At 38.3% G+C, this 12078-nt stretch overlaps 1 protein-coding gene across 8 annotated transcripts in view; it reads right to left on the minus strand.

Annotated features, from left to right (window-relative positions):
• Window positions 1–12078, minus strand: part of KMT2C (lysine methyltransferase 2C) — a 979844-nt gene that overhangs the window by 431666 nt on the left and 536100 nt on the right. For all 8 annotated transcript variants that reach the window (XM_029588444.1, XM_029588443.1, XM_029588442.1 and 5 more), the window contains 2 exons: window positions 7888–8007; window positions 1569–1699 (listed from right to left, as the gene is read on the minus strand). In XM_029588444.1, the coding sequence (XP_029444304.1) occupies window positions 1569–1699; window positions 7888–8007 (251 nt within the window). The remainder of the gene's footprint in view (window positions 1–1568; window positions 1700–7887; window positions 8008–12078) is intronic.

Raw genomic sequence — 12078 nt, forward strand, 5'->3', positions numbered from 1 at the left:
GTATCCCGAATGCAACGTATGGCATCCCTCTGCACATCCCTACTGCATGAGAAGCTTTTAAGAAAACTAAAAAGTCAAGAGGTGATGTCCTTTTGTGGACTGCAAGCTGGTTAAAAGACAGGAAACAGAGGAAGATTAAATGGTCAGTTTTCACAGTGGAAAAAGGTAAAGAGTGGAGTACCTCAGAGATTTGTACTTGGACGGGTGCTTTTTAATATATCTGGAAAGGGGTACGACGCGTGAGGTGATCAAATTTGTGGATGACACAAAATTATGTAGAGTAGTTAAATCTCAAGCAGATTGTGATGAATTGCTAAAGGACCTTGTGAGACTGGAAGACTGGTTTTCCAAATGGCAGATGAAATGTAATGTGGACAAGTGCAAAGTGATGCATAAAGGGAAAAATAACCCTTGCTGTAGTTACACAATGTTAGGTTCTATCTTAGGAGTTACGCCCAGGAAAGAGATCTAGGCATCATAATGGATAATACATTGAAATCATCAGCTAAGTGTGCTGTGGCGATCAAGAAAGCAAACAGAATGTTAGGAATGATTAGAAAGGGAATGGCAAATAAAAGGGAGGATGTCATAATGCCTCTGTATCACTCCATGGTGAGACCACACCTTGAATACTGTGTGCAATTCTGGTCATCGCATCTCAAAAAGGATATAGCTGCACTGGAGAAAGTGCAGAGAAGAGCGACCAAAATGATAAGGGGCATGGGATGGCTGCCCTGTGAGGAAAGGCTAAAAGAAGTTAGGGCTGCTCAGTTTGGAGAAGAGACACCTGGGGGGAATGGTAGAAGTCTACAAAATAATGAAAGGACATGAACAAGTTAATGAAATCTGTTATTTACTCTCAGATAATAGAAGGACCAGGGGGCACTCCATGAAGTTAGCATATAGCTCATTTAAAACAAATTGAAGAAAATTCTTTTTCACTCAGTGCATAGTTAATGTCTGGAAATTCATTGCCAGAGGATGTGGTTCAGCAGTTAGTGTATCTGGATTTAAAAAAGGTTTGGATAAGTTCCTAGAGGAAAATTCCATAAACTGCTATTACGGTAATTAATAAGCAATAGTAGCTTGTAATTTATCTAAAGTTTGGGAACTTGCCAGGTACTTGTGACTTGGATTGGCCACTGTTGGAAACAGGATACTGGGCTTGATGGGCCCTTGGTCTGATCCAGTATGGCATATCTTATGCTATGTTCTTATATAAGACACTAACACCAATCATAAAATAAGTCAAAGCATCAAAGCCTAGGATATAGTCCTAAAATAAAAAAAGAAAACTAAGCCTGTTCCCAAAATCACATCATATGAAATTCAATAAACCCCAGCTAAAAGAAAAAATACTCATTGGGTTCATGCATGGTTACTGTATGCAGTGTTTGGCTAAAATCTGTTGTTGAATCTCACCTCACATTTGCTACCCAAGTTCATAACATTGGAATATTTTGCTTGACTTACAACTTTATTTTACATTTTATCTTACCTTACAAATTATTTTTATACTAAGTTACAGTCTATAAAATTGCTCATAATTTATTATACATAATAATTACCTGCAAGTACATTGGGAAGGTTTCTTCAAGTTTATTTTTCTTTTTTCTGTAACGTTTCTTTATCTTCTCAGAGCTTTCCGACCCAGGAATAGATTCATCAATTGGTGTGTCTGGTAGTTGTTCAATCCAACCTTTAATAAAATATGTTTATGCACGTATGTTACTGTATATCTATATATACACATATAGATATAGATACAGTATATAATACATGACCAGTAACCTTTAGAATTCTGCACAGAATTGTGTTTAATCCCTGCTGGTCATATAAGGGATATATAATTGCTTCCACTACCTGTTTCAAATGCTCTCTTGCTCATTGCTTATGGTATTCTGGAACAATTTATCTCATCTCACTATTATTATTCAAAGCTGACTGATTAAAAATGAAGTTGACTAAGGCTTGGGAAAGATTTAAAAAATCCTTACCAGGCAAGAAATTTCATAAGTTGTTGCTTGAGGAAAAACTGTGACTAGCCAGACAAAAACTATACTTTGCTTAAGTGGATTGAGACCACCTCCTCAATTTTAAGTTACAAGAAAATATGGTAATGGATAAAATGACTGCACAAACACTCAATGAAACATTTAGTGACATTTTTTACACTGTTTGGAAGGCTTAAATTGCCAGTACAAGCCCTAACTGTAATATATTCTAAATGGCATCACTATATCCTTGTAACATGATGCATCTTAATTACAGATCTTTTGAGTCTTTTATTCCTTTATATTGATGCTTTTTAAGATTATGATTGCCATTTTTTGTTGCACAATTTCTATTTTTCTGTTTTGATTCTAGTTCTCCCATATGTTCAGGGAAATTGAGTTTAAACTAAAACTATAATGCTATCCTAGAAATGTTACAGATTTTTTTTCTGTGTGCAGACAAAAACTCATCTATATGCCTTTTCAGTCAACCAACAAAAAGGTATTGGGGGAAAAGACTTTTAAACTATACAATTAAAGGAACGATAGCTCGATTTTTTTTTAAATTCAGGCTTAAACTGCATTTCTCCTTTTCCTCAATATAGGTCATCTTATCTCTCTGATACAGGTTTGAAAGATTAAAAAGGTAACAAATACGCTGATGTTAATAGTAAAAATACGGCAACGTTAGTTGTTTTTTTTACAGCTAATGCTCAGAAAAAATTAATTATGAGTATTATCTGATTACTCTATATTAATATACTTTAATAACGAATAGAGGAACCAAATTAACTCCTTTGGCTTGAAAAATGCAGGTCTCACACAGAAACATTGGATATATTGGCAGATAAAGACGGCAAGGCCCATCTAGACTGCTCATTTTTCCTATTTCAGTACTAAACAGCTTAATTTATTGGCATCCTCATTTATCCACAACCAAGAATCCTCTGTGCTTGTCCCATTCTTTCTTTAATTCAGGGCTGGATATAAGACTGGCACCCACAGGAAGGACCAGAGAGCAAATGAATCTCACCCTCCCCAAAGATTGGGGGGCTGGCCAGAAGGGCCAGGATGCCAAGGTGTACACCCTTTGGAGCAGCACTGGTACATAGTCCTAAAAAGCAAGCAGGAGCAGGCTCCTCTTTGGCATGGATATTTGGTGGCCTAGACAATTGCCTTTGCTTAAATCTGGGATTCTTTAAATAAAAGCTTAATTTTGCCTCCACTACTTCCTCAGAGACTGATCTATGCTTCCACCACCCTGTGAGCATTTATAACATGCGCAAGGTGTACAATTGTGCACCTCCTTGCGTGCGCAGACCCCTGATTTTATAACATGCGCACGCATGTCTCTAGTCAAGATCCTGAGGGAGGAAAGAAGGTTGGTACTGTTGGACGTGTTGACATTGATGGATCCTTCGATCGCCTCTATGGAAGATGCGGTGGTACCGGTATGGGTTTCAGTGGCACCGAAGGGGAAACAAGGGCCTCTAAATCCCGAGAGCCCTGATGGACCAGGCATCAGTTCCTGCATCGGTGGAATCTGTGTTGAAAGGGGACTGGATTCCATGCCTTCATTCTCTGAAGAGCCCGGAATGGGAATCGGGACTTGCAGAGACTTTGCGGGTTGCTTTGGCATCGGTGGCCTGGGCTGTGTCGGAAGGGCACAGATGAGTGGATTCAGTCTGGTTAGCGATGGTGTAAATATCGATGGCTCCAGTGTCGGTATGGGGGCCGGCATCGATGGCTGTAAATCTCAGAGAGCATTGAGCACTGCCTGGCGGATGAAACCGTCCAGTTCCTCCCTGAAAGTTGGTGTAGATATCGCAGCTACAGAGGGAGGTAGGCTAGGCGCTATTGGCACATCCACAGGGACTTGTGGGGGCTCAGTACCCAGCATTGATATCGGTGGGGATCGCCTTGGTTTTTCATAAGAACATAAGAAATTGCCATGCTGGGTCAGACCAAGGGTCCATCAAGCCCAGCATCCTGTTTCCAACAGAGGCCAAAACCAGGCCACAAGAACCTGGCAATTACCCAAACACTAAGAAGAATCCATGCTATTGATGCAATTAATAGCAATGGCTATTCTCTAAGTATAATTGATTAATAGCCATTAATGGACTTCTCCTCCAAGAACTTATCCAAACCTTTTTTGAACCCAGCTTTCAGGTGGAGAAGGTGTTAATGGCTCCTCCTACCCATGTCCTCTTCACAAGCGACTTGATAGCCATCAAGGCCGATGCAGTGTCTGTGCCGGTACCGGGAGTAGATTTGCTTCGGTGCCTCCCTCGGTGCTCAGTCCGGTCTTTCTCCAGCATAGAGGAAGATGATACAGATGCCTTAGAAGGAGTAGGTGACGGATGGTCACCGCTGCCCTGGTGCTCCCGGCGAGGTTTGATGACTAATTTCTTCGATGCTCCTGCTGGTGATTATTGGGTGGATGTCGATGGAGTCAGCTTGATTTTAAACAGGGTCTCCCATCTTGTGGAGGCGAGCCCGCCTACCCTTCGGAGTCATCTGAGCACAACTTGGGCAGTGAGAAACGTGTGGTGAGCTGAGGCACAGCACACAGACATCATGTGGGTCGGTAATCGACATGGTATGAGGGCATGCCGGACATTTTTGGAAACCTGTTGCTATGATGGCAGAGGTTGAGGCCCAAAAATGGTCGATGGCCTGTGGACACCAAAAAAGGTAGGGGCAAGAACCAACCGGGGACAGTGAACTTTACTCACTGAGCGATGAAAAACAATATCGCAAAGGGAGACCCCTATGAGGGAACTTTTTAATGTAATTTTCAAATTTTTTACGTGAGGAAAATTGTATGAAAGAATTCCCACAGAGCTCCTAACCGCAAGACAAACTGCAGTGTGGAAAAAAAAGAGACTGAAGGGAGACCCCTGTGGCTACAGGGATTATGGCATGCTGGGGATGCTCAGTGTGCCAGTCAAAAGTTCTAGAAACTTTGACAGAAAATATTTCCGTGATAGGGCTCCGTCCAGTGACGTCACCCACATGTGAGGACTACCATCCTGCTTGTCCTGGGATAATGTACTTTCTGAAAGAGTAAACAACCAATTTGTGTTTTCCCATTTCACTCTATTCATTTATAGACCTCTATCATATCTCCACTTAGCTGCCTCTTCTCCAAACTGAAAAGCCCTAACCTTTTTAGCCTTTTTTCATAGAGGAATTGTTCCATCTCCTTTATGATTTTGGTCGCCCTTCTCTGTACTTTTTCGAATTCTGCTGTCTTTTTTGAGGTGCAGTGACCAGAACTACACACAGTACTCAAGATGTGGTCACCCCATGAAGTGATACAAGGGCATTATATGATATTTTCTGTTTTAGTCTCCATTCCTTTCTTAATAATTACTACTATTCTATTTGCTTTCTTGGCTACCGCCCACACTGAACAGAGGATTTCAAAATATCAATCATGACGATGCCTAAATCCTTTTCCTGGGTGGTGACTCCCAAAGTGAAACCTAGCATTGTGTATCTATAATTTGGGTTGTTCTTCTCTACATGCATCACTTTGCACTTGTCCACATTAAATGTTATCTTCCAATTGGATGCCCAGTCTCTCAATCTTGCAAGATCTTTTGCAATTTCTTGCAATTCTCTTGTGATTTAACAACTTTGAATAATTTTTTTTATCAGCAGCAAATTTGATCACCTCGCTCATCTTTCTTATCTCTAGGTCATTTATGAGTAAGTTAAGCAGCAGCAGTCCTAGTACAGATCCCTATCACACTCCACTATTCACCTTTCTCCATTGAAAAAATTGACCACTTAGACCTACTCTCTATCTTTTAAACAGTTATCAATCCACAACAGAACATTGCCTCCTATCCCTTGACTGCCTTTATGCAGTCCTAAAGTTATCAACTAACTGAATCAGATAATTCTGAATATCATTTTTTATCCAGTTAAGATATTGGATAGCTGACTCTACCTTTGAATGCCCCAGCCCCTGACTTATTTGGCTAACATTTTAGCCAGATAAAAAGTTAGCAGAATAAGTACCGGCTGCTAAGCACAGCCAAATATTTGAATGGCACCATTTGTCTGGTTAAGTCCAAACTTACAACAGAGGAATAATGTGTGGCAACAATCTACTGGCCAATATATCTTAGCAAGATAGATTGTTAATAGTGCATACAATCACAGATGTGGTACATATATATCTTAAATATATAGTCACAAAGACATAGTACACACAAGGACTCCCACACAAGGGGTCCCTTGTGTGTACAATGTCTTTGCGACGGTATATTTAAGATATATATGTACCACATCTGTGTCTGTATGCACTATTAAAAATCATTTCTTGCTAAGATATATTGACCAGTAGATTGTTGCCACATATTATTCCTCTGTTGTAAGTTTAATACATGTGTGTGCTGTTTACTCCGCCTGTTTTGCCTACTTAAGTCCAAACTTAGCCAGACAAATGGCACTGAATATTGGCTCTTAGTTCTTTCATGTCTTTGTTCTCTTTTTCCTGCTCATTTGGCAGCCACTGGGCTTTGTCCTTAACCCAGTATCTCTTCTCTGTTCACACATTCCTGGGAAAATGCACATACTCCTTTGGCTTTAACTATTTCTTTACCGATGATAAATGTCTCAATCTCAATTTTTTCTGTCTAAAACAGGGTCACTGACTAGCTTTCTTCTCTCACATCCTGGATGCCCCTTTGTCATTTAAAACTTTACATGTCAAACTTATCTTTCCTTCTACTTCAAATCTTTTTCTGCTCCTGTCCATGGTACTCCTAATATCCTGACTGCTCTTGGGTGCTTCTGTATTTTGAAGAGTTCTTCATTAAATAAGCAACTATAGCATTTGCAACCTTTTTATAATGTTTAACAATGCTAAGGACAGATCTGAGTGTTTTCATAACACACTAGTGCTCTCTCATACTTACTTTTTTGTGTGTTTTGGCTCTGCTCCACCTTATTTTTTGGTTGATCCTTACATCCTGACAACTACTGTTTATTCTTCACTGTAACATTTGTTTATCGGCTTCCATGTTACTTCAAGAAGCCGTTGCGTTTGTACTTACCTTGTTTTTCCTTGCTACACCTCTGCTCCTATGTAATCCCATCCCCGATTCCTGTTTAATGTAATTTCCAATCTTAGTTCTGCTGTAAACCGATAAGATGTAGCTACTAATATCGGTATAAAAAAAGTCTTAAATAAATAAGTAAATAAACTACTGTTTCAAAAATAACGGATTCTTCCTTCTCTTTCTCCCTCATTTCCTGCAATGCTATAGCCTTTGAAAACTGTTCCCCTCTTTGCAACCCAACCCCTTATATATCATCTGTTACTAACACCCTTTATTATTTTGCAATTATTGGGGATGAATTTGTCATCAACACTTGTTTTGTTTTTATTTAGAGTGTATAAATTGTGTACTTAATGTACTTTAGTGCCTATTTTCAGCTGAAAATTGACAAAAGTTAGGTATCTACAACTTATGACCCTAAATGTAGGCCTGCTATTAATTTGCCTAGATTTAGTCTCCTAAATTAGGTGCCTAGTTCTGAAAATCAGTGCAAAGCTCTTAACTTTGTTTCCCCACCCTAATTCCATCCCTGTAACCACCCACATTTTAGGCTCTTATATTTAGACTCCTAGTGAAACTATGATCCTAAATTTAGGTACTCAGCTTTAGTAAATGTTTGAGAGCGCCAATTTAGGAGCCCAACTGCAAAAGTTACAATCCTAAACCCTTTGAAAATTGTACCTTTCTTTTCTTTTTTTATATCTAGATCAACTTGTACACTGCTTCACAGAATGACACAAATGACACGATAAATAAGAGGTTTTGCAGTAGAGGATAAACACAATTAGATGTCCTTTCTACTCAGAAATACTTACCATCTTCCCGACCAGGCAGCTGCTCGGTGACAGATCCTGAAGAATCCTTCCTGGAAAGACACCTCTTTGTTTTCCCTTGGCCAGTACGACTTCTTTGGCGAACCATAAATCCACCAATACCTATCAAAGGAAATAAGCATACAAGTACAGTGTACAACTTAATGTTTTTAAATAAGAATCAAAAACCTGACAATTTGAAATCACTGAAATATATATTTTCTATACAATCAAGAGATACAATATTCACAAAAGAACTGAACATCAAGTTATCAATACTTTTTCATTATTAACTCTTTACAGCAAGTTAACCCAATAGATTTGGATTTCATGTCAGCTGCCATTGTTGTACAAGTTATTTCATAGCATTACATTAATTAATTGCTATCAGGCAAGCTAATTTGTTAACAAAAGCACAGTAACAAGTTATATTCGCAATAAAAATATGAATCTTGGGGAGTCATTGCTTTTATCCTGGACCATGCCTGTGGATCATCACTTTCTCTGCCTCTCCTGCTTCCAGCACTAGCTGCATCTCCAACTGACCTATCTTGTTGCAACTGCTATGTTTTTTTGGGCTCAAGGACTTCATTTCCCAGCATGGTTTGTCCTACCTGTAATGATGCTTAAGCCATAGGAGATTTAAATCCCTGTTTTCTCTAGCAGTGGTAGTGACTGGTAGCAGCAATCAGCAGACTGCATTCAAAAGGATGGCCTAAAAATAGTGAGCTCCATATTCAGCAGTACTTAGCCATATAACTCAGAACTTACCCAGCTAAATGAAGATTTGAGCACATATCTGGCTAAATTCTAGCCATATAATTAGTTATCTAAGCTAGAATTTAGTCGGATAAATTAGGGGCATTCCGGAGGTGTTGAGTTAGCCGAATATATTATTTAACTCAGATATTCAGATTTAGCTAGATAAGTTGTCCGTTATTTCTGGTCAGCCTGTAGATTGTTCATTACCGTCCTAAAGTTAGCCAGATAATCTTATATGACTAACTTTAAGATAGCCAGATATATTCATTTGTGCGGCCATGCTGCTAAATAGATGGGTTAAATTAACCAGATACGTTTATCCAGCTAACTAGCCAAGTTGCACATCGGCTGAATATGGAATTAAATGTCCTTAGGCTCCTATACACTCTTTGTACCCAGGACTGTCCACTGATTTGCTTATATATATGAATCATCTATCAAATATCGTCCTTGAAAAAGGCCGACATATGAGCTTTTCATAGAATGTAAGAATTTAAAAGCAGATAAGGACCATAAGGCCCGTCTAGTGTGCCCACTTATTTCCTGGTACAATGCCTTAGCTGCCAGATTATCACTCTTGATCTCTATCTTCCCCCTCACATTTGTCAACAAGGAATCCACTATACACCCATGCCAATTCTGTAACTGTGTTTGCTTCCATCTCTTCCTCTGGAAGGCTATTCCATGCATCTATTACTCTGTGAAGAAGTTTATTCTGAAATCAAATTTCTATCCAATGGAAAGCTTTACTACTTTTATTTTTACATGCTTGAAGTTTTTATTTATAATTTATTTGAAGGTCTCTATCATATCCCTTCTGTTTTACCTCTCCTCTTAGGTTGAAGCCTTGACAACTGGCGCTAATTGTCACACGTTTTAAACTTGTGCTATTTCAACTCCTTTTTGTGTCCTTTCCTCTAGGGCAGGGGTGGGCAAGTCCGGTCCTCGAGGGCTGCAAACCAGTCGGGTTTTCAGGATACCCCTAATGAATATGCATGAAATAGATTTGCATACAACTGAGGCAGTGTGTATGCAGGTCTCTCTCATGCATATTCATTAAGGATATACTGAAAACCCGACTGGTTTGCAGCCCTCGAGGACCGGAATTGCCCACCCCTGCTCTAGGGTATAAAAATTTAGGTCTTTAATTCTCATGTCATAAGCTTTTGGTGCAGGCCCTGCATCATTTTAGTAGTCCTTCTCTGGATTGCCCTTACTTAGTTTATATCTTTTTGGCAGTCTCGCCTCCAAGAATGAGTTCAAGAAAAATAGGGAAATGTATGCTGCATTTACAAATTTACCAATACATTAAACAGTTCTCAAATTTATTATAAAAATTATACAGAATTTAATTTCATTATACAAACCTCAATATGATCTATTGAATTAGTATATTTAACAATACTCAACTAATTATTTATCAATCACAAAGCAATCACAAAGCAATCACAAAGCAATCACAATCACAATTAACATACTCATAGACCCATTGCACATAACCACCTCCTAAAACCCACTCCACACATTCATACCACTTATTAAAACCCAAATAACCATGAAAATCCACAAACACTAAACACCAAAAACATAACATAGTCATATAATACACACATATCACAATTGAGATAAAGTCAAAAAAACATTTTTGCAAAGCATGCAAGGTTGATGAAAAAATAAATCCTGAGCACTCCATATACACCGAACTTCAAAAAGGAAGGACCTTTACTTAACTAAAATATATTACCCAACATCTAAAACTTTCAAATAATATCAAAAGAATACATTAATATTTGAGTTGCATGTTATGTATTCCTTCAAGAATTTTGCTCCAGGTAAATAACCTTCCCAACAACCAGTCTGCAAATGGGGACAAAGATTGGTTAACATGCAAAAAGTGCAGTACTTCAAAATTCTTAGTCTCTTTGAAAAATCGTTAGGATCAACAATCCTAATATGGATCCACGAGGCTGCCTCAGGGGAATATCATACAACCACATAAAAAAGACCAGAACCAAAAATATTATTTGCAATGCTCCTGCTGCAGCAAGATCACCAACAGCTCATAGCTAATCCATTAGCTGGGAAATGAATTCATTTAGCTGTGAGTCATTGGTGATCTTGCTGCAATAGGAGCATTGGAGATATTTCTGGTTCAGGTCTTTTCTATGTGGTTGAATGATTATATTGGGTAATATATTTTAGTTACACAATGGTCCTTTTTGGAAAATCAGTGTGTTTGGAGTGCTCAGGATTTATTTTGTCATCAGCCTTGCATGCTTTGAAAAAAGTATTTTTGAGTTTATCTCAATTGTGATTTGTGTGTATTATAAGAACTTGCCATGCTGGGTCAGACCAAGGGTCCATCAAGCCCAGCATCCTGTTTCCAACAGAGGCCAAACCAAGCCACAAGAACCTGGCAATTACCCAAACACCAAGAAGATCCCATGCTACTGATGCAATTAATAGCAGTGGCTATACCCTAAGTAAACTTGATTAATAGCAGTTAATGGACTTCTCCTCCAAGAACTTATCCAAACCTTTTTTGAACCCAGCTACACTAACCGCACTAACAATATCCTCTGGCAACAAATTCCAGAGCTTAATTGTGCACTTAGTGAAAAAGAATTAAATTATATGATTGTATTGTGTTTTTGATGTTGATTGTGCATGGGTTTTAATGGGTGGTATGAATATGTGGGGTGGGTTATAAAAGGGGGTTATATGTAATGGATTTATGAGTATATTACTTTTAATTACATGTTATGTTTTGTAACTGATAATTAAATATACTAATTCAATGTATCATACTGAGGTTTGTATAATGAAATGAAATACTGTATAATTTTTTTTATAATAAAATCAAGGACTGTTTAATATATTGATTGAAAACATTCTTTTCTGGTTGAATGTAAAACCTTTATTATAATGATAAATTTGAAAATGCAGCATACATTCCTCTGTTTTTCTTGAATCTATATTGTTGATAGGTGAATGGTTTATTACTTATCTATTTTTTGGATTTAACTCTCCAAGAATGAGTGCAATACTCTGAGTAAGGTCTCACCAATGACCTATACAGAGGTATTATCACTTCCTTTTTTCTACTGGTTACACTTAACCCTATGTACCCTAACATTTTTATGGCTCTGGCACTGCCTTATTGCACTCATTCATTACCTTGAGATCACTAGATACGATCATCCTGAGATCTGTCTCCTGCTTGGCACAAATCAGTAACTCATTTCCCCACTGTGCACTGCTCTCTTGGATTTCTGCATCCCAAATGTATGATTACATTTTTTAGCATTAAAGCTGTTTCCAAGTAATGAGAGAGAAAATCATTTGTCTTCAAGAAACTGTGCAGAAAAGAGTAAAATTTTTATCTTAAGTTTAAGATCTTGCTCAGTTTTGATAAAGCTTTACTATGATGTA

This window comes from Rhinatrema bivittatum, chromosome 2 (genome assembly GCF_901001135.1).
Source record: "Rhinatrema bivittatum chromosome 2, aRhiBiv1.1, whole genome shotgun sequence".
NCBI classification, from domain to species: Eukaryota; Metazoa; Chordata; class Amphibia; order Gymnophiona; family Rhinatrematidae; genus Rhinatrema; species Rhinatrema bivittatum.